The 27,507-nt window shown below is 41.9% G+C and overlaps 2 protein-coding genes across 5 annotated transcripts in view; both read left to right on the top strand.

Moving 5' to 3' along the window:
• LOC130302245 (cytochrome P450 4V2-like) overlaps positions 1 to 5,017 on the top strand; it is a 70,752-nt gene extending 65,735 nt beyond the window's left edge. Inside the window, exons 10-11 of the mRNA XM_056551688.1 lie at positions 3,917 to 4,096; positions 4,599 to 5,017. Of these exons, the coding sequence (XP_056407663.1) occupies positions 3,917 to 4,096; positions 4,599 to 4,786 (368 nt within the window). The 3' untranslated portion in view covers positions 4,787 to 5,017. The remainder of the gene's footprint in view (positions 1 to 3,916; positions 4,097 to 4,598) is intronic.
• Positions 5,018 to 16,302: 11,285 nt separating this feature from the next.
• KLKB1 (kallikrein B1) overlaps positions 16,303 to 27,507 on the top strand; it is a 121,527-nt gene continuing 110,322 nt past the window's right edge. Inside the window, exon 1 of one of the 4 annotated variants that reach the window (XM_056559372.1) lies at positions 16,303 to 16,425. In XM_056559372.1, coding sequence (XP_056415347.1) covers positions 16,424 to 16,425 — 2 coding nt within the window. In that variant the 5' untranslated portion in view covers positions 16,303 to 16,423. The remainder of the gene's footprint in view (positions 16,426 to 27,507) is intronic. The other 3 variants (XM_056559379.1, XM_056559366.1, XM_056559417.1) reach the window with 3 other exon arrangements.

The raw sequence follows: 27,507 nt of genomic DNA, 5'->3' as shown, positions 1-27,507 counted from the left end.
TCATTCTGATGCCTCCTTCAGGCAGTCATTGTGCCACTCTGCAACAGTGATTCTAATAGCGACATCTCTGATCTACATGTCATACTGAATAACAGTATTATTTCACTAACACAGCACACACTCTATGCGTGTTACAGCAGGGCAAAGTGTTCTACACTCCTTCCGCCACCTCCAGGCTGTGTCTTTCAGCCACTATATGTTCTCCTCATGTAGCCGCCACCTCCACGCTGTGTCATTCAGCCACTATATGGTCTCCTCTTGCTTCTGCCACCTCCACGCTGTGTCATTCAGCCACTGTATGTCTCGTCATGCTGCCGCTACCTCCACGCTGTGTCATTTAACCACTAAATGGTATCCTTATGCTGCAGCCATCTCCGCGCTGTGTCATTCAGCCACTTTGTGTTCTCTTCATGTTGCTGCCATCTCCACGCTGGGTCATTCAGCCACTATATGGTCTCCTCTTACCACCTCCATGCTGGGTCATTCAGCCACTATTTGGTCTCCTCATGCTGATGTCTCCTTCAGGCAGTCATTGTGCCGCTCTGCGACAGTAATTCTAATAGCGACATCTCTGATCTTCATGTCATACTGAATAACAGTATTATTTCACTAACACAGCACACACCCTATGCGTGTTACAACAAGGCAAAGTGTTCTACACTCCTATTAATGCTCTCTGTAGGCCAGAAATAGCCATTTTCAATAGAGATTTGCCGCAATCGGCCAAATCAAATTTTTCAAAAATTTGCTCATCTCTTATCTTAGTATACTGGATTTGGTCAGTAACTGTATGATGGTAATATGTATGGTGAAAATTTTCCTCCTTGTAAACTGGTATTATTGGTAATATTGGTCTCAGTATACAGGATTTGGTCAGTATCAGTATGATGGTAATATGTATGGTGAAAATATTTATCCTTGTATACTGGTATTATTGGTAATACTGGTCTCAGTATACAGGAGGATTTGGTGAGTAACCATGTGATGGTAATATGTATATTATTATTGGTTATAGCATGCTCGGTATACATAGTTACATAGTTCATAAGTTGAAAAAAATGAACAATTTTTTTTCTATTAGCTAACCTACAACTCTACTGTATTGATACAGAAAAATCCCACCTCTATGAGGCTGATGCCAATTGCCCCTTAGCAAAAAAAAATAAAAAAAATTCCAGATGGCAATCAGAATTATTCCCTGGATCAACATTCTCTCCCCACAAAGCTGGTATCCATAGCTTGTAATATTATATTTTTCCAGACAATTTAGGCCCCCCCTTGAAATAATTTATTGAGTCAGTCATCGCAACATCATGTGGCAGTGAGTTCCATAGTCTCACTGCTCTGACAGTAAAGAAACCCCTCCTCTGATAATGGTGAACAGGATTGGGTCAGTAGTAACAGTATGGGGGTAATATGTGTGGTGATAATATCTGCTCCTTGTATGCTGGTATTTTGAAACTATATGTCTATTATTTAGGGATATAGGGGAAGATTTATCAAAACCTGCGCAGAGGAAAAGTTGTAGATAGGAAAACAGGAAAAAAAGACCCAATAAGGCGCTGCTCCCAACCAAAAACAGGCAGTACAAGGTAGTAGACGGAAAGTGCCAGAGGCACTGTATTTATTTCATCCAATAACGTGTTTCGGAGGGTATCTCCTCCTTCATCAGATTAGCATAAGAACAGACATCACAAACAGTGTATTTATACACTAAAACAGGCGCCCAAATTAAGTGGGCGGAGCCAACACAAAATTTTAAAAATGTCAATACAGAACATAAAATTCATCAGATCAGACAGCAAAATGCACAGTATAATAGAAGCAAGCAGCATACATAGAATAAATACCATAATTTCATAAAGTATAGTATCACAGGGCAGCGTGACTACAGGTCAAAGCATGCCCTGTGATCCCGTGCTCCAGCGGTAATAGTTAGAAGCGAGGGTGAATGAATGGAAAGTAAACAAACGTAATGTAACATTGTACACATCCGCTCGTTTGTAGTGGAGCAGGTAACCAAGGACACGTTACCAAGGATCAGGGGGATAAGCGGCTTCGCAGCATGTAGGGAAAGTGTATTCAAGGACGCGTCGCCATGGTCGGGACACACGTGGGTGCAATTCACCAATCAAAGAGCAGGAAGATGAACACAGTGGAGTGAAACACGTCGTTCACTCTTGCTGTCAGAGGTGGGTCCAACGAAGGTCACGGGGCAATGGCGGCGTTCCTGGGGAGAATCATAGGATAAATGGGTAAGTAACAAGAAAAGAGTACTTACCCATGTGTTACTTACCCATTTATCCTATGATTCTCCCCAGGAACGCCACCATTGGCCCGTGACCTTCACTGGACACTGCTCCTGACAGCAAGAGTGAACGACGTGTTTCACTCCACTGTGTTCATCTTCCTTCTCTGGGATTGGTGAATTGCTCCCTCATGGGTCCCGGCCATGGTGACGCGTTCTTGGATACACTCTCCCTACATGCTACGAAGCCGCTTATGCCCCGAACCTTGGTAACGCGTCCTTGGTTACCTGCTCCGCAACAAACGAGCGGATGTGCACAATGTTACATTACGTTTGTTTACTTTCCATTCATTCACCCTCGCTTCTAACTATTACCGCTGGAGCACGGGATCACAGGGCATGCTTTGACCTGCAGTCACACTGCCCTGTGATACTATACTTTATGAAATTATGGTATTTATTCTATGTATGCTGCTTGCTTCTATTATACTGTGCTTTTTGCTGTCTGATCTGATGAATTTTATGTTCTGTATTGACATTTTTAAAATTTTGTGTTGGCTCCGTTCACTTAATTTGGGCGCCCGTTTTAGTGTATAAATACACTGTTTGTGATGTCTGTTCTTATGCTAATCTGATGAAGGAGGAGATACCCTCCGAAACACGTTATTGGATGAAATAAATACAGTACCTCTGGCACTTTCCGTCTACTACCTTGTACTGCCTGTTTTTGGTTGGGAGCAGCGCCTTATTGGGTCCTTTTTTCCTGTTTTCCTGTCTACACATTTATGGGAGAAGACTCCTTCCTCCCCCATCCGGACCTCGGGCTTGCAGCTTGCCTTCACCCACCATCTCAACTTGGGTAACTCTTTCTTCTAAAATCTGGTGAGCGAACACTCTATAAAGCCTACGCCCCTAGAGTCCTATTTTGGACTGCTGGTGTCAAGGATAATACACGAGACGCTGTCCTCTGTCTCCCTGTTTTTTCTCTCTTTGCACAGAGGAAAAGTTGACCAGTTGCACATAGTAACCAGATTGCTTCTTTTATTTTGAAAGTGGCCTCTGAAAAATAAAAGAAGAAATCTGATTGGTTGCCATGGACAACTGGTCAACTTTTCCTCTGCACAGGTTTTGATAAATCTCCCCCATATAGTATTGTCTTGCATAGAAAATTGTCGTACCTATTTGTCGTACCTTTATGTATCAACTGCACTAAATGTACTGTCAGTTATATCTCCCTTGCACCTGTCTGCTGGGATCTACTGCTCCATAACTGGCGTGGAACTGACATATTTCAGTTATGAATAAGCTGCTACTCATGGGCCAGTGTTGTGTGTTTGTCCCCCAGACTAAAAATTGCCAGTCAACCTTTAGGTGTGTGTGTGTGGGGGGGGGGGGAGGTCTGACCAATGGGACCCCCATGGTCTCACTTTGAAATACAGTAAAAGGTCTCACATGCATGCCACTGCCGCACTATTCATTGTCTAAGGAACTGCCAGAGATAGCTGTTCTAAGGTGAGACGCAAGGGGTCTCAGTGGTCAGAACCACTGTGATCAGTCATTATCCTCTAAGTGTTGGAATACCCCTTTGGAATACAATACATATTACATTGTAAGTCATTGTATCATTATAACAAATTCAATGTTTACACAAATCTAATTTTTTTTCAGGGGGTTTTAAGGTTCCCAAAGGAGTGAATGTATTAATTGTTCCCTATGCGTTACATCGAGATCCGCACTACTTCCCAGAACCAGAAGAATTTAGGCCAGAGCGTTTTTTTCCTGAAGCTTCCAATGGACGCAGCCCATATGCTTATGTTCCTTTCTCTGCAGGACTCCGAAACTGTATTGGTAAGTAAAAGCAGATTTATGTCCAAAAAGCTCACATACAGATGTAGCCATCCTCATCTTGATTTATGGTGTGCTAAGATATTGTATTGCTCTCCTAAAATTGAGATGTTACGCAAAGTTTAATATTACACCCCTATTATTGGCCTTAATTTGATTCATGGTGCATTAGGATATCCTTACACAGTGCTATGCTGTGGGGGTTAACACACTCAAGATAAAAATGTCTATATCTGTAGTTGTTATGTGACCATATAGTGTATATTGTTGGGGCAGATAAAGCAGAGCATCAAGTTATAGTGAAAGCTGTTGTGTATAGTGCTAAAAACTACATATTGCCAGTCTGTGACCTGATTTGTATGTGCATTTGATATTAAATGACTGCATTACTACATTTCTATATTGAAGGACAAAGAAATATTTAACTAGTACATTTAACACTTACATTTTATTGCTATAATCTATTTCTTTTTGTATGTTATTTTTTCTGTTATAAACCGTATAGGACAACGTTTTGCTTTAATGGAGGAAAAAGTTGTTCTATCTACCTTATTACGAAATTATTGGATTGAAGCAAAACAAAAACGTGAAGAGTTGGGTCTTGTAGGAGAGCTCATCCTTCGTCCACAAGAAGGAATTTGGATTCAACTTAAAGACAGAAGACAAACTTTAAGTGAAAAAGAAGACCAGTAAATGAATTTGTAACATTATAAATAGTTAATAAAAAAATGATTGCAGTGCTGTATAGCACCTGTAAATGTAATGTTTTACTTTTGACCATTATTCAATTTTGTCAGAACTTTACTGGATTTTGGCTTCTTTTCATTTAGTCTCTGAAGATGCTCTGCTTTAAAATCATAATATTCCCTGCAGATCATCCACATAAAAAAAAGAAAAGGAAATTATTAAATCCTTATTTTATTGATATCACATAGGTTGCATCCTGTTTTATTTCACTATCACGGAACAAATTTTACAATTAGAATTTAATTAGCCAGATTGCAAAGCCGATAAGAGCAGCAGCAGACTCTGTGCAGTCATGTATTGTATTTCACTGTCATATAGTTATTGGAATGAGCAGGAATAATGTGTGGCTGGCCAGACTTGTATACATTTTTAGGAGCTGAACCAATGGTGAACAGCTTACGCAAGGAAGACTTCCTCTTTAAGGGTCTATTCACACGTACAGTATTCTGTGCAGATTTGATGAGCAGGATTTCAAACTTTGTTCAGTCGTTCAGTTTACATTGAAATCTGCAGCAGAAAATCCTGCACATCAAATCTGCGCAGAATACTGTACGTGTGAATAGACCATAAAGGAGAAATCTCATGGATAAAAGATAGGGGATACATTTTTGATTGCGGGAGGTCAGAGCGCTGGGGCCCCCCACGATCTCCTGTATGGAATGGCGTGTTACTACCCCCGCCCGAAGTGGGGGCCGCCACGCCCCCTCCATATATCTCTATGTGAGAGCTGTTCGGTTATTTTCGGCTCTCCCATAGAGACATATGGAGGGGGCGTGGAGGCCCAGGGGAGAGCCGGGGCTCCATACAGGAGATCGCAGAGGGGCCCAGCATTCGGACCCCCACGATCTAGAACTTATTCGCTATCCTGTGGATAGGGGATACATTTTTATCCATAAAACTACTCCTTTAAGCAAGCAATTTTTTGCATTATGTTATGTCACTGCTTATGTTTTTCACTGTTCTGCTAATAAAACATCAAAGGTAAACTGATAGCAGGGTCGCCCACACAAACCAGAAAAATCTTTAACTTTTGTCTAATGATGTATGGCTCCCTCCCAATGATGTATACATTGATGATTATATATAAATCTTTATAAACTTAGACAATAAGAATGCAATCCACTGTGAATAAATGATTACATAGATTTTCCCATATCTCCTCCCACCATTCCCCCCATCCCCTTGAGAGGAAAAAAAATAATGAATAAGATATATATATATATATATATATATATATATATATATATATATATTCTTTTTAACCCTTACAAACTTTTTTCCCCATTATTGAAGACTAATTCATAGCGACATATTTGATTTATTACATTCTCCCAGGCTGTCACACTGGGGACATAGGTGCAAACCAACCTCTAAGAACCAAAAGCCTTGCTAAAAATAAAAGCTAATTGACCATACCGGTATTCTCCTTAATCTTTAAAGTGTTACCAAGGATTACTATTACTGGATCAATTGGCATTGCAGTCTATAGTTTGTTTTCTAGTCTATTAAATACCTCTAACCAATACGTTTGTAATAATGAATACGGGACATCTTCATATTACAGTATATACAACAAATCTATGCCTTCTTGTCAACACCTACATCAGCAGGTGTTGATTCTTATTTATATCCTATTTAATCTCTTCAGATTATTATGTAGACCACAATCAATTTTTAGCTGGTATATTTTATAATTAACATTAGTAGATGCTCCTGGAACATTCATAAATATACATTTTCTGTCCCACTTTGAGATGCTTCCTAATACTCTTTTCCAATATCTCTTATATCTTGGTTTACTTCCTGGAACATGTGCAACATGTCCTTGGTTTTATTTACTACTCCATATACTACTACTTTATGACTTCCTAAGCTTAAATTCCAAATTCCAAAGATATCTTGAAACTTATTAAAATCTCTTAAATGACACACTTCAAACAAGTGACTTACATTATTTATACATTTTCTATATTATACATTATAATACATCATTTTATCAAATTCTGCCAAAGAAATATTTTTCCAACAACTCAAAGTAAATGAAAAACTCCCACTACCCCCAATAATTTGCCTAGTGGCGATCCATATGTGCACAGTGACCATCTTCTATACACATCTCTACCAAAGTCCACCCTTTTCAATAGTCTGAAGATATCAAAAGATTGATACACTTGCACTTAGAGATGTTGATGAAATGTATACTATGGCCCAGATTTATCAAAGAATGTGTACGGTAGAGCTATTTTCCCATGATTATTTGGGTGGTGGGTCTGACTAGCGTGCATCTTATTTATCAAGAAGGTGCAGCAGGATGATGAATTTTGCGCAGCTCTGCTGTGGTGGGAAAAGCTCTACCACATACACTTTTTCTAGACGCTTGTGAGGGAGGGAAGTAGACACTTTCCTGGGTCCTGAATTTGGCAGGTTAGGTGTTTTTACTTACTTTCACAGAGCTACATGGACATTTTTACTTGCATTTTAGACGCTACAATCAAATTTGATTGCAGTGTCTAAGAGGTTAAAGCCGGGCATTACTATGATCGGTGATGTCTGGCATTAGAGATGGGTCCTGGTAGCAGATAGCCGCCAGGACCACCAAGCTATGACCCGCGCTCAGCTCCTGAGCACGTGTCATAGAAGGGGAGTGGGACGCTGTTGTCCACAAGGGGTTAAAGGTTGGATTGTGTAGAAATTATTCTCATACCTACTGGTAGGTGGTGTAGCTTTGCGCCTAAAAAAGTACCTTTGTGCACAAAATAGCGACTTTTGACAAAAGTTGCAAATGATTAATGCATGACCACTGCATGGTCAAAAAGAAAATGTTCTACAGATAGGCAAAAAGAGTGAAACTGTCTATATCAAAAGACGCATAAAAGTCTCAAAATATGCTGCTTGCGCCTGAATGCTCTAAAAACGCTCTAAAAGCAATGATAAATCTCCCCCTATGTGCTAACATTTAAAATGTGCAGAAAATAAGAGAAATCAAAATGCAACAATGCTATCCTGGGATTTTTACTCTCTCCTTCTGTACGCTCCTAGCGAGAGTACAAAGACAGAATAAAAAACAATAGTGAACACAAATGTGCATTCCTTACTATATTGCTCTAAAAATAAGATATATACTCCAGAGTTACCATCTGGTCACACTGTAATCTTCCCAAAAAACTGTCTCTTATATGACCTACAGTACACAAGCTTGGATAGATATATAGGGGGAGATTTATCAAAACCTGTGGAAAGGAAAAGTTGCCCAGTTGCCCATAGCAACCAATCAGTTTGCTTCTTTCATTTTGCTGAGGCCTTGTTAAAAATGAAAGAAGCGATCTGATTGGTTGCTATAGGCAACTGGGCAACTTTTCCTCTGCACAGGTTTTGATAAATCTCCCCCATAGTGTGGTAGCCATTGGGGTGTTAGGAATATACCTTATCACTTTGGGATACCAAGGCACCGTTATCCTATACACGGGCCGAGGTTGGAGACAGCTTCTCCTGGGCCAGACACGGGAACACTGCACATGTAATCATTGCAGAATGACCGTATTGAATAAATTTGATCTGGGCCTTCCCTTGTGGCTTCTACACACAACAACCTTAACCACACTGTGGCTCAGACTAGTCCTCCCCCCACTACACTATATGGAGAAGAATTTAGGGGTTCCCATTGGCAGACAAGGTCACATGAGGTTTACACTGCTCCTTAAGGGTACAGTAACACATTTAACATAAATCAGAATAACAACAATAAGATAATTATAAAAATATATAAATTTTTTAAATAAAGTGCAAAACATAATTAATATTACAATCAGTCTTGCAGTGGGCCGAACACCTATGCTGCTGGGCTGCCCAAAGCAGTCCGAAGTCACAGGACAGCCATTGGAGCTGAAAAAAGACAGTTAGTTCAGACTAGTGTTGCTCGCGAATATTCGCAATGCAAATTTTATTCGCGAATATCGCATATTTGCAAATTTGCGAATATTCACGAGTATAGCACTATATATTCGCAATTACAAATATTCATTTTTTTTTTTCACAGTACACATCACAGTGATCATCCCTCTCTGCTTCCAGCTTGTGTGGTGTAAAGAAGGCTCTAATACTGCTGTGTGAGACTGGCGTACGAATTTTCGCATATGCGAAAATGTGCATATGCTAATTTTCACATATGCAAATTTTCTCTTACGCTAATTTTCGCATTTGTGAATTTTCGCATATGCAAATTTTCGCTTATGTTACTATTTTGCATATGAGAATTTTCGCATATGTGAAAATAAAACGTGAATATTACGAATATGCGAATTTAGCGAATATATGACAAATATTCGGCCATATATTCGCGAAATATCGCAAATTCGAATATGGCCTATGCCGCTCAACACTAGTTCAGACCACATAAAGTAAAAAAAGACAGTTAGTTCTATAGATAAATGGTAGGACAGAGGTGTAACAGTAGGTTTTGTACCTGCCTCCTCTGCCTAATCGATAAGTCTGTACTGGCAATCCTGCTGACAGTCAATAACAATATGAATATTGATGCCTATGTTAGTTCAGGCAGCTGGTAGACTGTCCAGGACTGCGACTCAACCAAGCTCAACCAAGTCACTTTCTTGTGCCAGAGATTGGTCTGTTAGGTGACTTCCAGGTTGCAATTTTATTTCTTTTCAACTGTTTGTTATTTCACCACGGACTATCAGCATTGAGCAGGTTCACTTTATATTGATACTACCACCATGTTAAACAGCTCTATATAAAAAATGCAACATAAAAAAATCTCTATCTGACCTCTGTCTAGCGTTTCTGTCAAATAAACTTAAACATTTTACAGTATTATTTTCATGGTTTGAAATAAGGATGTCAAACATTAATTTCCACAGAGTAATCATAATTATTTACCAGTAAAACAGGGGTAAACTTACATACATATATATACCATACATATTACAAAAGAGCAAACATTTAAGAAAAAAAAAAAGCGGTCTGGCACTTGAGTGTCCAAATGAAAAATTCACTTTCCGTCAGCTTTTGATTGTGCTTTATATCCCTTCCCCACTCCAATGTGGGGGGATTCTCTCAATTCCGTAGAATCTAGACTCTGCAAATAATACCCTTTGATTCTCTAAATAATGGGTGTCCTTCATATATTTTATTGATGTTATAAAGGTGGCCCCCCCCCCCCTATTTTTTTGGAGAGTAATCTTTTTGTATGAGATGTCGAGATGAGCGAACTTTTGAAAATTTTGATTCGGACGATTTGCCAAATTTTTTCTAAAAAAATTGTTTCGATGCAAATTTATTCACGGCGAATCTATATAAAAAACGGCTATTTCTGGACTACAGAGAGCTTCAATAGGGGTGTAAAACACTTTGTTTTGTTCTAACATGCATATGGATTGTGCTGGGGTAGTGAAATAATACTGTTATTCAGAATAACATGCAGATTACCGGCATCACTTTTAGTATCACTGGGTGCCCAGCTGCTATTGCAGTGATTGCGCTGATGTCTGCCATTAACCCCTCAGATGCTGTGACTAATATTGATCGTGGCAGTTCTGGTGGCTGATTTGATCTTCTGCAACACGGGCGATCATATCAGCCACCTGTAGGGGAAAAATAAAAGAGTTATGATTCTTCGAAGGAGGAAAAAACTAAAATGCAAAAATCAAAATGTCCTGGGTCCTCAAGGCCAAAATGGGCTTGTCCTTAAAGAAGATATCTCATTGAAATAAACGCATCCCCTATCCGCAGGGGTTCCAAGCGCTGGGAGCGGCGCATCCCAACCCCGCCTGAAGTGGGGGCTGCCATGCCCCCTCCATATATCTCTATGGGAGAGCCGAAGATGGCCGAATGGCTCTCCCATAAAGATATATGGAGGGGGCATGGCGGCCCCTGCTTTGGGTGGAAGTCGTGACGTGCCGCTCCAAGGGAGAGCAAGAGGGCCCGTATAGTAGATCACCGGAGGCCCAGGTGCTCGGACCCCCCGCTATTTAAAACTTATCCAGTTTTTCTATGAGATTACTTTTTTAAGGGGTTAAGGTAGCCATACACATTATATAGAAGTAGATTGATGCTTCAGAAACTGATGAATAAATGATTGTCTGATGGATGAATGATTATTTGCAAACAAAGTCATACACATTTTAGTCTATATTGTACATTACAGTACATCACCCAAACTGGTTATACATGACCAATGACTAAGGATAAAAAAATTTATAGGAGCAATCTGGGAATATTCCTTCCGTGAAGGAAAAATCTTTCCTGAACAAAATATCTTTTGTCTGACTATTGGCTGACTTCCATTCAGATGATAACAGTCTGCCATTTGTCAGAAAAAATTATGCTTAGTTGTTATATTTCCCCAGATGAACAATTGTTTGGTTGAGGTCATCCATTTCATCATCTTTATCTAATGCGTATGGACATCTTCACTCATTCTTGTAGTGGCACGACTTTGTCAGTGAATAAAGATAAATACAATAGCGTTTATCATCCTTCAGAGTTTTATTCCTATAAAAATCAAAAGAGTGATTGTTCTTCCTCCAATTCTATTATGAGGATGTCAGAATTGTTGTTGTCATTTTTCCTAGCGTGATGTCAATATTGACACTATAACAATAATGTTTGTAATTATTCCTTGCCTCAAATGGTAATGTCATTAAAGTACATGGGGACATATTTAAAAAACCAACAGGCAACAATAGTGAAGGCACAAAAAAAAATGGCTCAATACGTTACCCACCCCAAAATGTACATGAAGCTTCTTACACAATTATAAAATTCTTACACAAGTATTTTGTGCCTTATTTTATTTTAACACAACATTAATTTTACATTTTAGTGGGTACGCCAGCATGTACACCAGCATGTAAGATGTGCAGTGTGTATTTTCAACCTTAAAATTTATAAAGTTATTAGTTATATAATTATTTTTTTCTATAATTTACATTAATGTAGTAGCTTTGTTTCATGATGCAGAACAAGAACAGTTGTTAAAGTGGGTGTTAATGTCCTTTTCTGCAGACGCATACACTTTCTGTAAGCCTGGTTGGACCTGGAATACACATGCAACTTTTAAATGGAAATGCAACTTTTTTTCTTCATAAATAGCGACTATCGCATTTTATAAATACATGACCACTGCAAAGTAAAAAAATATTACTACGTGATCAAATTTCTGAAATGTGCTTTGGAATAAGCAAAAATTGAACAGTCGCAGCATGTATAGAAAAGTTGAATGTGCACAAGTACGTGCAACTTTTTTACACAAAAAAAATCTACTACGGAGCTTGATAAATCTCCTTCATTGTATTTTAGTTTATGTCTTTGTAGAGTTCCATTGCAATGAAGGCTCAACAGTATTTGTCACTGTCTAATATATCACAAGCAATATGTATTTTTCATGCTATAAATAATTTTACACATTGTAATTTGTGATACAGCTTGAATCTTCAGTCTCTGTTACAATGTCTCTGCTGTTTGGGAGCAGGGGCGGACATATCACATGTGCAACATTTTCAACTGCACAGGGGCCCAGCGTGAGAGGGGGCCCGTCGGCGGCAGGCCCCCTCTCATGCTAGGCCGGCCCTACCATGGGACCTGAATGATGCAGGCGGCATTTTTATCTCTCGTGCAGGGCCGCCATCAGGGGGGTACAGCCAGTACTCCAGTAAGGGGCCCCATCTCCCAGGGGGGCCGGGCCCCTGCTGCACCCCCCTGCAGCAGCCCCAGCACAGAATACTGCTGTTTAAGCAGCAGCCTCCTGCTTTCACTGGCAGCTGCAAAATACTTTCTGCCATCTGTCCTCTCCTCCCTGGATAAGGCTCTTACAGACCACAGCAGCACAATGGAGCGATAACTGCCGAACGTCGGGCTGTGTATGGGAGGCAGAGGACCTTTGGTGATGTCATTACCATGTGATCAGTCACATGGGTGGGAGGAGCCTGACTACTATGCAATGGAGGCCCAGGAAGAAGTTCCTGTATAGGGGAATGTGTATCATGTGAAGGTAATCTATACTACATACTCACACACAAATTACTATGTCTGTGTTTTCCAAACAATGTGCCTCCAGCTGTTACAAAACTACAACTCCCAGTATGCCCAGAAAGCCAACAGCTGTCTGGGCATGCTGGGAGTTGTAGTTTTGCAACAGCTGGAGATACATTGTTTGGAAAACACTGCACTATATAATTCCCACACACTGCATTTAACACACCCACCACATTTATTGATTTAAGAATCAATAAATAAATGTCCAAACTATTCCAATATAATGTTAATTATCCCACACGGTCAATGGCATAATTGTTAAAAAGTACCAAAGTCCACAATTGCTAATTTTTTGTAATTTCATATACCATAAAAAAAATAAAAAGCGATTGAAAAGTCGCATCAAAACAAAAATGGCACCAGTAAAAACTACAGATAAAAGCGCAAAAGATGAGCCCTCACGCATCCCAGTATATGGAAAAATGCTAACGTTATAGGGGTCAGAAGAGGATGATTTTAAGTACCGTATACTACTTTTTGTATAAACGGAAGCCCCCAAAAGTGGCAAAATGGCGTTTTTTTTTTTTACTGTGTATTTCATGGTAGCATGATTGATGCCATTACAAAGTAAAATTGGTGGCACAAAAAGCAACAAGCCTCATATAGGTCTGAAAGTTGAAAATTAAAAGTATTATGGCTCTAATACACAAGTGGTATAAATATCATGGTCGCAGCTGTCACAATCATGACTGAGCCCCCTGTGACCGGCCACCACTGCTGCCACAATATCTGGCTGATCTGCAGGCGACTGTAACTGTAAGGGTTAAAACCTACACAAAACCTACACAAAACAAAAAAATAAAGTGGCAGGGGGGATAAAGTGGCAGCGGGGATCGGGGAGGGGGAATAAAGTGGCAGGAGGATCAGAGCGGGGATGAAGTGGCAGGGGGGATCAGAGGGGGGGATAAAATGGCAGGGAATGGGATCAGAGGGGGGGGGAAATAAAGTGGCAGGGGGGATCAGAGAGTGGAAATAAAGTGGCATGGGGAGGATCAGGGGGGTGGCAAATGAAATAGCACAGTGGGGAGTGGTTGAAATGGCACAGGAGGTTGATCAAGGGGGAGAATGCATGGGGGTAGCAGCCCAATTTGTAATGCTGATACTGGTATCATGTTATATGTCGTAGGACATGCAACACGATATGTGCAATTGACGGTACTGTGAGGGGTGTCCAGGGGGCCCAGGCCGGATGGCAGCCCTGCTCTTGTGTCCCGACACCCGGGACATGCAGTCCCGGGGCGCCGGGCAGGAGATTTCTGCTAATAGCTACTTACATCTGCCTGCGGGTACTTCCTGGCGGAGGTGCGCATAGTGACGTCATTGCAAGTGCAGCGCTGCTCCGCTACGCCGACTTCCTGAGCGGCACATGTGATGACGTGCACACATGACTTATAGCGCGCACCTCCAAGAAGTCCCCGCATCCCGCGACCCGCCGGTAGATGTAAGTATGCTGCCAGTGCCTGATGTGGGGGCTCTAAATATCTGCTGCCTAAAGGGGATCTAAAGCTATGCTGCCTAAAGGGGGCTCTAAATCTATGCTGCCCAAAGGGGGATCTAAATCTATGCTGCCTAAAGGGGAGCCCTATATCTACAGCACACATTTTTTGCACAGGGGCCCTCTGCTGTCTGTGTCCGCCCCTGTTCGGGAGTAATCAATAGTAATCTAAATAGATCTAATAGATACACAGGGAAATGGGGCTACATAGTAATAATAATAATAATAATAATAATAATAAAAAAAAAAAAAAAAATAAAAAAAAAATATATATATATATATATATATATATATATATATACAAAAATATAGAAGCAGCACACCACAGGTAGACTTCAAAGGAACGGTGAGTTTATTCCATGATGTGAGAGACTCGCTGATCGCGAGACTGGCGTGACGATTCGGAGGTTGCTATAGACGCTTGGTGACGTACCTTTACTCCGGAAGCCTAATCAGCTGTAACCACGAGATATCGGTGTCCCGGAAGGATGGTGTCATGAGAGCGGCTCAGAAGGTATTCTAGGTATAGTAGAAGTATGGACTTTTTTTATGGACACTATGTTACACGTCACGATCGGGTGACAAGCAGGTGTGGATCTGCACTTGACACACATGTACTTGAATTTATGTAACACATTTTTGTATACGATGTCTTAATAATTTATGGTTTTACACATTGTTTATATATGATAATCACTATGTGATGATGTCACAACTCTGTAATTGGTTGGCTTATTTAAGCCTCATATGTGTCACTTATTAAGCACTTGAGAAAGCCAGCGTGAGGCTGGAGAAACATAGTCTCTCACATCATGGAATAAACTCACCGTTCCTTTGAAGTCTACCTGTGGTGTGCCGCTTCTATATTTTTGTATGCATTGAGGAACCAGTGGACCGAGGTTCAGAATATGCGGGCACCCCGATTTCTTTTTTTCTATACATTTCTGGAGGTGCTGTTTTTATTGGATATCTATATATATATATATATATATATATATATATATATATATATATATAAATATAAATACCAGAGTGGTTGCAGCACTTCCAAAACAATGCATGTGGGTGCCAAGCGTCCTAGGTCTGATCGGGACCCATTAGGATATCCAACAAAGAAATGGCGCAGCACTCCAACGAAATATCCAAAAGAAACTGTGAGTTTATTCACCACATGTTACCAACAGCAACGTTTCAGCTCAACACTAGAGCCTTTTTCAAGCATAGTGACAATCATCAAGTAAGGGGATTTTATACCCAATCACAAATCATTTCCAATACAGTCAATAAACATCAATAAAGTGCAAAATATCAAAATTACCTACATACAGGGCAATACAAAGTGCATATACAATTCTTCATTTAAGAGTACTCATAAGTACATATGGTGTAAAGTGCTTATACAGACAAAATGTAAAAAAAATAATATTTTCATTCTTTTATTGTTTCATTTTTTTATTTTTTGTTTTTTATTTCTATTTTTTTATGTTTATTTAATAAATAATATAAAAAAAATATTTTTTGTATTTTTTTATTAAATTATTAATTTCTTTAATTTAAAAAAAAAAATCTTGATTTAATTTTGATTAATTTCATCACAATATCCGTATAATGAGAGACGGTGGTGCACATACTTGGAGACCCCCTATTAATTATTGTTAATTTGGGAGTTTTTAAGTATACTTTGTTGAATATAATACAGTAATTGTTCGGTGTAAATAATATATTGTATGAGATAGGAGTAAGCTTGTTTGCCCAGCCAGTGACCAAGAATCTTTGTTTAGTTTAGGCAGTGATAGAAACCCTAGTCTACCACTGACAGCCTACAAGCGTCAATGGTATCCAGATAACAGGTCACATGATGTAAACCAGTCTCTTTTATACATCTTTGGAAAGACGCTGATGCCAGTGGGCGTCGGCGGTTTCCTAAGAGACGAGTCATGTGACCAGATGCTGACGTGACTGTGTCACATGAACGCAGGATCTGGAGCATGCGCACGGCGATTTGCCACAAGCCAACGGCGCCATGATAGCTACGAAGCATGTAAGTCTTCTCCTTACACACATGGTACAAATGAATATTTTTACAGGTGATATTGATAAATATTGAAGCTCAATTATATTGTAATATTAATTTTCAAGCGCTGGTTTTAAAATTTTGTCTGTATAAGCACTTTACACCATATGTACTTATGAGTACTCTTAAATGAAGAATTGTATATGCACTTTGTATTGCACTGTATGTATGTAATTTTGATATTTTGCACTTTATTGATGTTTATTGACTGTATTGGAAATGATTTGTGATTGGGTATAAAATCCCCTTACTTGTTGATTGTCACTATGCTTGAAAAAGGCTCTAGTGTTGAGCTGAAACGTTGCTGTTGGTAACATGTTGTGAATAAACTAACAGTTTCTTTTGGATATTTCGTTGGAGTGCTGCAACATTTCTTTGTTGGATATATATATATATATATATATATATATATGCCATCCTGATAACATGATGAACAGTGTATTGATAAACTTTAATGTTCTTTGCATCATGTGTTAGGGAAAAATTAAAGAGTTAATCTGATTCACATCACACACACACACACATACACACACACAGCATCAATCTGTTGGAGACAAGTGTTCTCCCATACCAACCAATCAGAGCTCAGTTTTCACTTTACCAGAGCTCGTGAGGACATGAAAGCTGAACTGTGATTGCTTGTTATGGACAAAACAGTTCAGTAGTTGTCTATCTAACAGATTGATAAATCTGGGCCTATAGTATCTCTTTGCTGTTATCTATTGATAGTAATAATTATAGAGGCCCAGAACACTGTGCAACATTCTAGAGTCTGCAAAGTCTAGAGCGAGTCCTACAGAGGTCTGTTTGGGCTACAGGTTCAGTAGTAGAGATGTCGAGAATTGTTCGCTGGCGCACAGTTCCCAGCGAATTTCGCATGTTCGCTTTCGCATCGCCGGGCGAACATACGTGAAGTTTGATCCGCCCCCTATACTTTAACATTCCAGTAAACTTTGACCCTGTGAGCCAGAGTCAGCAGACACATTACAGTCAATCAGCAGCAGTCCCTCCCTTCCAGACCCTCCTACCTCTTGCACGGACGCCATTTTAGCCTCATTCAGCATGCTGCAGGCTTAGGAAGTGGAGGGTTAGAGAAGCTGCTCCTGCTGTATAGGGAAAGTGATAGCTAGGTTGCTGCTAGGTGGTGTATTCAGGGTCCAGTTTACTCCTAAAGCACTAGTGTAACATCTGCTTTAAGGACAGCACCCAAAAAAGCCCTTTTTAGGGCTGAAAGATATCAGTCCTGGTTGGGAGGGAACCGCTGGTTAAAAGGGGTACTCCAGAATCAAACTTAAGTTCCTTCAAGCAACTAACTACTACAGTATTCAAAGGGCTGAAAGATATCAGTCCGTGTGTTTTGTAACAGCTGGAGGCACCCTGGTTGGGGACCACTGCATAAAAGGGGAACTCCGCTGGCAAGTTTTTTTGCTCATTGTCACACTAGTGCAAATCACATTAGGTGTGACAGTTGTGCAAATTAAAAAAAAATACCTTTTTTGGCTGTTAAATAAAATCAGTCGTCACTGTCAGTTCACGTCACAGTTGCCATTTTTTTTTTCCTGCAGGGCAAATTGTGTCACCCTAGTGCAAATCACATTAGGTGTGATAGTTGTGCAAATTAAAAAAAAAAATGTTTTGGCTGTTAAATAAAATCGGTCGTCACTGTTATTTCACGTCACAGTTGCCATTTTTTTTTGCCTGCAGGGCAAATTGTGTCACCCTAATATGGGGGAATCTTTGTGCTGCCTAAAGGGGGGATCTAAATATGTGCTGCCTAAAGGGAGCTCTATGTGCTGCCTAATATGGGGGAATTTATGTGCTGCCTAAAGGGGGGCTCTATGTGTTGCCTAAAGGGGGGCTCTAACTATGTGCTGCCTAATATGGGGGAATCTATGTGCTGCCTAAAGGGGGGCTCTGTGTGCTCCCTAATATGGGGGAATCTATGTGCTGTCTAAAGGGGGAATCTAACTATTTGATGCCTAAAGGGGGGCTCTATGTGCTGCCTAAAGGGGGCTAAAGCATGTTATTCCAAACCATTTAGGAATAATAGGTGATTTATGCCCTTTATGGATTAAAACCAGACTCTGCATCAACTATGTAATTTTCCATGGGAGTTTTGCCATGGATCCCACTCCGGCACGCCACAATCCAGGTATTAGTCCCCTTGAAACAACTTTTAAATCACTATTGTGGCCAGAAAGAGTCCCTGTGGGTTTTAAAATTCGCCTGCCCATTGAAGTCAATGGTGGTTCACCCGGTTAGCCGGTTTGCGAACCGAAAACTTTATGTTCGCGACATCACTATTCAGTAGCTGTTGTTTCTGTGAAGTTAGGAGACAAGTCCAAGCGGGGTGGAGTGAAGTGGCATGTGGATCAATTTTAGGTCTTACAAGCATGTATGAAGAGTGGTGAGGCAATGTAGACATGAATATAAAATTTCCACAGTGATTGTTTAGACTGATTGTCAAAGCTTATAGAATGAGTATAGAATGCAGACATTAATCAGTTTTATATCACTATTTATTCAGTTCTTTTACAGTGTAATCAGTTTACTTAGCCCCTTTCAATGTTGTCAACTTGTGCTAAAATGAAAAATTTTAGTTTTTAACGATCATTCTGCGCTTAAGAAAGTTATATAGATTTGTAAATTACTTCTATTTAAGACTGTATTTAAACCTGCTTCAACATGGTCTGACATTTCAGCGTACTTTCAGCTGATGTGACTTGTCGCTGAAAAGTCGATTTTGTTAAATTCAGCACCAATGCATTTTGCTGTCTAAAATAGACTAGAATGCATCATGTTCTAAAAATCTTCTAGAGCAAAAGTCGCAAAAGAGTCGCACATATTTAGACTGCGACTTTCTGTGCGACAAATTTAGAAGGGAAAAACCAGTCTAATTCCTTTGATAAATCTCCCCCAATGTGTGTGTATGTGTGTATGTATGTGTTTATGTTCCAGCATCACGTCCAAATGGCTGAAGATATTAACATGAAACTTGGCACACATGCTACTTATATGTCAACAACAAACATAGGATACGTAATTTAACCCTTACTCACCCCCATTTGCCAGGGGTGGGGTTTTTGTTTAAAGTCCAATACAAGTCTATGGGAAATATATGTTACTGCATAACTTCCAAACGGCTGGAGATATTTCGATAATACTTGGTCACATGTTACTTATATGTCCACCTAAAATATAGGATAGTTAATTTAACCCTTAACTACCCCCATTTTTGAGGGTCAGGGTTTTCGTTTAAAGTCCCAAGCAAATCAATGGGAAATGTCCAGACCCATATAACTTCTGTACGGCTGGAGAATTTTCAATACCTGGTACACATATTATGGGTCTGGATATGAGGACAGGATAGGAGGTCGTGATAGGAGGACCGGGATAGGAGGACGGGATAGGAGGTCGGGATAGGAGGTCGAGATAGGAGGTCGAGATAGGAGGTTGAGAAAGGAGGTCGAGATATGAGGACAGGAAAGGAGGTCGGGATAGGAGGTTGAGATATGAGGACGGGATAGGAGGTCGGGATATAAGTACGGGAGAGGAGGACGGGATAGGAGGTCGAGAGAGGAGATCGGGATAGGAGGTCGGGATAGGAGGTCGGGATAGGAGGATGGGATATGGGGTTGGGATATGACAACAATATATGAGAAAGGGATATGAAGTCAAAAGCTTCCTCCTTTGTTTATTTTCCTCCCCAACAAGGATTAGGAAGGAAAAACCGGGCAACGCCGTGTACTCAACTAGTATAAATATATATAATTTATGATTTGTGAAATCAAAAACACCCAACTGTTCTTTGTTCTGAAAGCAGTTATATAAGTTATTTGCACTGGGCTAGGATATTTCTAGTAACAACATTCTCAGTACCATTTTACTACTTGTAAAAAACTAATTCCCAAATGTGTGTGACAAGCATAGCATAGAGGATGATTCAGTACCCTCGTGTAAAATGGACGAGGAAGAATTGATAATGTTACATATCTCACAGTGTCAGCGCTCTGCACATTATCACAGACAATATCATACACTGACATCTTGTTAGCTAGATGAGTCCCTTCAGAGATATAAAATAATCTATCTTCATATTATAAAAATGCAGAATGATTATCTACATCAGCTATAAATATGCTGCCAAGCCGGTGTATGCTTCTCATTGTAAAGAGACTCCCCATTTCAATATTATTTGTGAATTCAGCTAGAGAAAACAGACATGGTCGCACATCCACAATTTGTATTTTGATCTATTTGCTTCTAAGCATGAATTCAAAAACTAACAGGTTGTTAGTATACATTTTGATCAAAAAGTACAAGCCCACTCACTATGTCAAGGCCACCTATTTTGAGTGGGTCTCTAACGTCCATAGCCTAAAATGGCATAGCACTGGGAGGTGACCACCACCGCCGCAACACCAGTGTCCACAGGGGGAACGACCCACTGGCAGTGTGACCCAAATGCCACTCAAACCAATCCCTGGGCCACGCCTCCCCACAGACACGGTGCTACAGCATCAATGGATGCCACACAGCACCACACCCCACCTAACAACCTGTAAGTTTTTGAATTTATGCTGAGAAGAAAATAGATCAAAATACAAATTGTGGATGTGCGACCATGTCTGTTTTCTCTACTTGAATTCCCATTGTGTTTTCTAGCCCTTTCTTTTTTTGTTTGTTTTTACTTGGTCTGCACTCTGCTACTCCCCCACAGCCCAGCCCTATATAATTAGCAGGAAGCTGCACAGGGCCCCTTCCTTTCTGGCAGCCTCCCAGTCTGACTGTCAGCAATGGTAAGTGAGCTTTTACACCTAGTTCCCACTGGTGTGGTGCTGAGCGGCATCCGCTGCTGCCGTGGCACCGCGTCTGAGGGGAGGCGTGGCCCTGGGACTGGTCTGAGTGGCATTGGGGCTGCTCTACCAGTTGGTCGTTCTCCCTGTGGACACTGGTGCTGTGGCGTGGTGGTCGCCACTTAGTGGTACGCCATTTCATGCTAGGGAGGTTAGGGACCCACTCTAAATAGGTGGCCTTGACGTGGCGAGTGGGCTTGTACTTTTTGATCAAAATGTATTCAGTACTAACAACCTGTTAGTTTTTGAATTTATGCTGAGAAGCAAGTAGATCAAAATACAAATCATGGATGTTTTCTCTACTTGAATTCAATATTATTTGTACTTGTCATTTTTGGGATACAACAGCTGGAAACCTGATAACTTTAATAGGTGACATTAGCGATGCTCTAGCTCTTCTACCTTTAAATTCAATAATACAATGATTTATGCCTGCAAGGAAAGCTTCATTTATATAGAATTATACATCCAATTTTGAGTTCAAACATCTTTTTTTTTTTTAAACATATTTTATTGATTTTCACAATGTAAACAACCAAATACGATTCACAATGCAGTTGGGTCATAAGGAAGGGAAAAACAAAAGCCAACACGTAGGAACAACATCCAAAGTACAGTCATGGTAATCAGCATTTAACAGTTAGAGCCATGTGAGGACCATCATAGCTAATAGAGAATTCACCTTGAGACATGGCGTTACAACTGTCACACAAAACACTTGTATATTATATTATTTGGCTACTGAAGGTGAACCAAAGAACTAGTCAGACATTTGATATACCTAGCAGTAATATACATAGAGGTCTTATACCATGCCTAACTGTCTTGAGGACAACAACCGGGTTGTAGTAAGAACTCAAGAACTAAGAAAGAATCAATATAAACAATAGTGCACAGACACCGCAGAGTTCAAACATCTTTTCATAAAGTGTAAGGTTGTGTGTTTACTTGGTACTCCCGCCAATTCCATAGTACTTTACTAAGAATGAAGTTTTTTTTTTTAGTTTTTTTTCCTGACAGGTATTCTTCCATGGTTTTTAATAAAATAGGGATTTTTCCCTATGTTTTGCTTTTTTTTTTACAACTGCACTGAGCTGTTGGGTTTTCCAGAGCTCAAATTTGCCACATTTTATACTGTTGGGGACACGCCCATTTTTCGGTGGTCATGTCCCTTTAACCAGTGGCCAGGCCCCTTTCCTGGTTTTCTGAGTGAAGAGTTGGTTAGATTTAAAAAAAACATTTTTGGTTGCAAATTCTGGCGTACGAAACGTGCGACACAATTCAGGCACAAACCCTGAGAAAAAACTGCCAGGATGACTTCAGTAAATGACTCCCAATGTTGTTGATCCTGCACGGTGAATGGTGTAAAGGAAAAAATTAAAAACAGAATTGCATTTTTTGTTACATTACATAATACAAACAAATGGAATATAGATTGATCAAAAACTCCCATCTACTCTGAAATGGTAAAGATAAAAGCTACAGAGCACAGAACATAGGCAATGTCACAACTCAGTAAGAATATGGCGTATGTAGTAAAACATAACTATACAAATTGGGAATAATAATGATTGTACCAACCTGACTCATAAATCTATTTTATCTCACAGTGTTCTGTGATGTAAGGAGCTTGGGCCAGCTCCTTACATGACAGTGCGCTCAGCCTATCACCGGCTGAGGTGGGACATCAACTGCAACCGGCGATATGCTGACTACAATGTGATGTTCCGAGCCTAAGAAGCAACCGGGACCCATGGGGTTTAACCCGTTCTCACGAGCGGAGAACGTGTTAAACCTTGTGGGTCCCGGTTGCTACAGGCCGCCAGGACCCACGGCTAATTCCGGGCACAGCCAATCAGGCCGATGCCCAGCATTAACCCTTTAGAAGCCGCGATCAAAGTTGATTGCGACATCTAGACTGAAAGTGAAACTATCCCTGCAGTTCAGCGGAACTGATCAGGACTATCGCAACAGAACTGCAATGTCCTGATCAGCTTACTGGACGATGGGAGGGTCCTTACCTGCCTCCTCATCATCTGATTAGCGATCTACTGCTCCATGCCTGTGTATGCAATCAAAAGATTGCAAGGTATAGCCTCCTAATGGGGCTAAAAAAAAAGTTAAAAGTGGTAAAAAAAATAAGAGAATAAATGTGAATAAGCCCCCCCCATACAAGTTTGAATCACCCCCCCCCTTTTCCTATTTTATTTTATAAAATAATCTAATAAAAAAATAATCATATGTGGCACTGCCACATGCGTAAATGTCCGAACTAATAAAATATAAGGTTAGCTAAACCATACGGTCGATGGTGTACATGTAAAAAAAATACCAAAATCCAAAATTGTGAATTTTTGTTCACAACATATACAATAAAATTATTAATAAAAAGCGATCAAAAACTCCCATCAAAACAAAAATGGTACCAATAAAAACTACAAATCACAGCACAAAAAATGAGCCCTCATACTTGCCCATATGCGGACAAATGAAAAAGTTATAGGGGTCAGAAGATGACAATTTTGGTGCATGCAGTTATATATTTTTTTTAAGTAGTAAAATAAGTGAAACCTATGTTGTATCCCGGTACCGGATTGCATCCGTTACCTTGTGGTGAGGTCCCCAAAGTCAGAGTCCCTAGTTACCGGTGGGGTCCTCATCTATAGTTAGCCCCTTGTCACCCTTTAAATAGTTAAAACTATTCAAATTCTAAGTGTATATATGTATATAATGTATCCCTATCCTGTTGTAGCGTCGCAGGACCTGCGGGTCACGTGGTGCGTTTCCAAAACTCTATGATTTTATGGTTCAAGGACCTTTGGAGGAAGTCAGGTGATCACCCACCATGCATTGTAATGGTGAGTGACAGCTGACTCGGACCAATCCAAAACGGCCCTGCCCATATAAGGAAGCGGCGGCCATTATTCGCGCTCTTTCCTCGTGGGCTGCTGATAGAGGAGGATCTGCGCAGCTGTCATCAGCAGACTAGGCTCAAGCCTTGCGGCAACGGCCATCTTGCGAAACTGTGAGTTATCTCAAACCCTCTTAAGTCTGCAAGATCACTGGACCTAAACAGACCCCTAAATCCGGACGGATCTCTGCATCAATCCTAATTCTAATAACCTCTTGGATAAGCTATTGGTCCGCGGCATCTGTCAATCACTGCCGTACTACACAGAGACTGTATTGCTAAGACTGTTGCTGTTAATTGGATGTACCGCAAGTAACTGAGTAAAGTTTATACAAGTTCAAGTCCATCCCTATTGTGGACCTTCATTCATTTAAGCACGCACCTATCGTTTCTGGGAAGGGTGGCGATATGCCGAAGATTTACCTCAGCGTATTAACCCTCATCCTGGCGTCACAAGTGACAGGGGTTACATTAACCCCTCATCTACTGAAGCAACACCTCAACTACACTACACCCCCAAGGCCCCACCACAAAGCCTTTTTGACGTTGCACGGGTATGTGCCTACTACTGTGAACGTGTACTCCCCCCCAAGCAAGGAACTTTATTCATGTGCTGTAAACTGTGCTGTTGTGTACGGGAGCGGTGTCCGTGGTGCACCATACAAGGGGGCCACGAGAAAAGTAAGTATAAACTGCGCAATCAGTTCATCCTCCGATCCTTCGGTCCGGTCAGCACAGGCGGAGCTAAACTGCTGCCGGAAAAGCGCGCGAAGAAGGCCCGCACTGTGCCACGCCCCTCCCCTGGGCATGGCTGCCAAGTTGCTGTATCACAGCCGAAAGGGAACTTGGCGATACAGGAGTCGTCTCTGGAGGGACCGGAAGTCGAGAGCTGCACCGATGATGTCCTTCCTGCCGTCTGCCATTTTTGGGAAGCCCACTTTAAAAGACACCACGCACAGCGACCTCTTCAGTCTGCACAGGGAGCCAGAGAGTGCAGACATGGCGGAGAGCAGCATTCCACGTGGTGAAGATGGCAAAATGGCACTGGAACAGCGGAAAGTTGTGGCAGTCGCAGCCCGACTTTTCCAAGAACTTGCTGACCGTCTGCAGCGGTTGTCATTAGACGAAGAGGGGGCCTGCAATCTTCCCCCACTGCCTGATGATGATGACTATTGGCCAGAGACACCTCCAGCTGAGAGCGCAGGGACACCTGGAGGTGCATCGCCGGTGAGACTGTCCCCTCACCACAGAACTTGGTGCTCGTGGGCCGAGATCCCATCGGAGGAGTCTGCAGTGAGTACCCCGCCAGAGGCTGACTACTCTTCCTCCTCCAACCCTGAAGCTAAAATACCTCCATCTGCTTTGCCAAGTGCACGACCGTGCTCACCGAAATTGCCGCAATAGGTGTTTGGAGATAAGCCGGAGCTGATCGAATATATGCACAAGGTACTTCAGCCAATACCTGGAGAGAAAGGGCCCGTCAAGAAGTAGAGCTGGCCGAATTGATGGAAAAGTTAAAGGCCCGACACAAAGAATTGTATGCCCCTAAACACGTGCATTTGCCTCATGAAGAAAAAGTGCGGTATCAAGAAAATACCAAAGAAATGGAGGCATTGTACATACGCAGATGGGATCACCCTCCGAGAAGGGAAGGAGCCATTGGAAAGAAGAAGAGCAACTATGGCAAAGTTTGACAAGGTCAGATGTTATGGGACACTTCTTAACTGCCACACTGGGCAGACCATCCTCGTAAAACGGCGAGCAGTACAAAGGCCATATCTACACAAGAAGTTCTACACCCTGGAGGTGGGTGAAATTGTGGAGTACACCACCGTCCAGAGCCTTCGAGGGGAATGGGCTGCTGCGGTCACAAGACCAACTGCCCCAACACAGCTTCCTTTCAAGTATTTCCCGTCAACTGATTGGGAGTCCGATCCCTTTAACTTGAGGCCGAAATGGCCCGCTCCTAAAGCCTCCATCAACGTAGGAGGAGGAGCCTCAACAGCAAAGATTATCTTCTGTGTACCGCAAAGAGCCAAATTCATCATCTTCTGTATCCTGCCTGTTACGCCTAGCGCTCCGGGTCCCCGCTCCTCCCTGGAGCGCTCACGGCGCCTCTCTCTCCGCAGCGCCCCGGTCAGTCCCGCTGACCGGGAGCGCTGCACTGTCATGGCCGTCGGGGATGCGATTCGCACAGCGGGACGCGCCCGCTCGCGAATCGCATCCCAGGTCACTTACCCGTCCCGGTCCCCTGCTGTCATGTGCTGGCGCGCGCGGCTCCGCTCTCTAGGGCGCGCGCACGCCAGCTCTCTGAGATTTAAAGGGCCAGTGCACCAATGATTGGTGCCTGGCCCAATTAGCTTAATTGGCTTCCACCTGCTCCCAGACTATATCTGATCACTGCCCTTGCACTCCCCGACCGGATCTTGTTGCCTTAGTGCCTAGAGAAAGCGTTTACTGTGTTTGTCCATACTGTGTACTTGACCTCCTGCTATTGCCATATTGACTACGATTCTTGCTGCCTGCCCCGACCTTCTGCTACGTCCGACCTTGCTCTTGTCTACTCCCTTGTACCGCGCCTATCTTCAGCAGTCAGAGAGGTTGAGCCGTTGCTAGTGGATACGACCTGGTTGCTACCGCCGCTGCAAGACCATCCCGCTTTGCGGCGGGCTCTGGTGAAAACCAGTAGCAGCTTAGAACCGGTCCACTAGCACGGTCCACGCCAATCCCTCTCTGGCACAGAGGATCCACCTCCAGCCTGCCGAATCATGACAGTAGATCCGGCCATGGATCCCGCTGAGGTCCCCCTGCCAGTTGTCTCTGACCTCACTACGCTGGTCGCCCAGCAAGCCCGACAGATCGCCCAACAAGATCACCAGCTGTCGTACTTGACCACCATGACGCAGCAACTTCAGTCGCAGCTACAGCAGCTTCAGTCACAGCTACAGCAATTTCAGTCACAGCTACAGCAGCAACAACCATCTCCTCCGCCGGCTCCTGCACCTCTTCCGCAGCGAGTGGCCACTCCTAGCCTCCGCTTGTCCCTGCCGGACAAATTTGATGGGGACTCTAAGTTTTGCCGTGGCTTTCTTTCGCAATGTTCCCTGCACTTGGAGATGATGTCGGACCAGTTTCCTACTGAAAGGTCTAAGGTGGCTTTCGTAGTCAGCCTTCTGTCTGGGAAAGCTCTGTCATGGGCCACACCGCTCTGGGACCGCAATGACCCCGTCACTGCCTCTGTACACTCCTTCTTCTCGGAAATTCGAAGTGTCTTTGAGGAAC

This window comes from Hyla sarda, chromosome 1, assembly GCF_029499605.1.
Source record: "Hyla sarda isolate aHylSar1 chromosome 1, aHylSar1.hap1, whole genome shotgun sequence".
Lineage (NCBI taxonomy): Eukaryota > Metazoa > Chordata > Amphibia > Anura > Hylidae > Hyla > Hyla sarda.
Note: the sequence above shows the minus strand (reverse complement) of the source record. Positions and strands in the feature narration are given on the sequence as shown.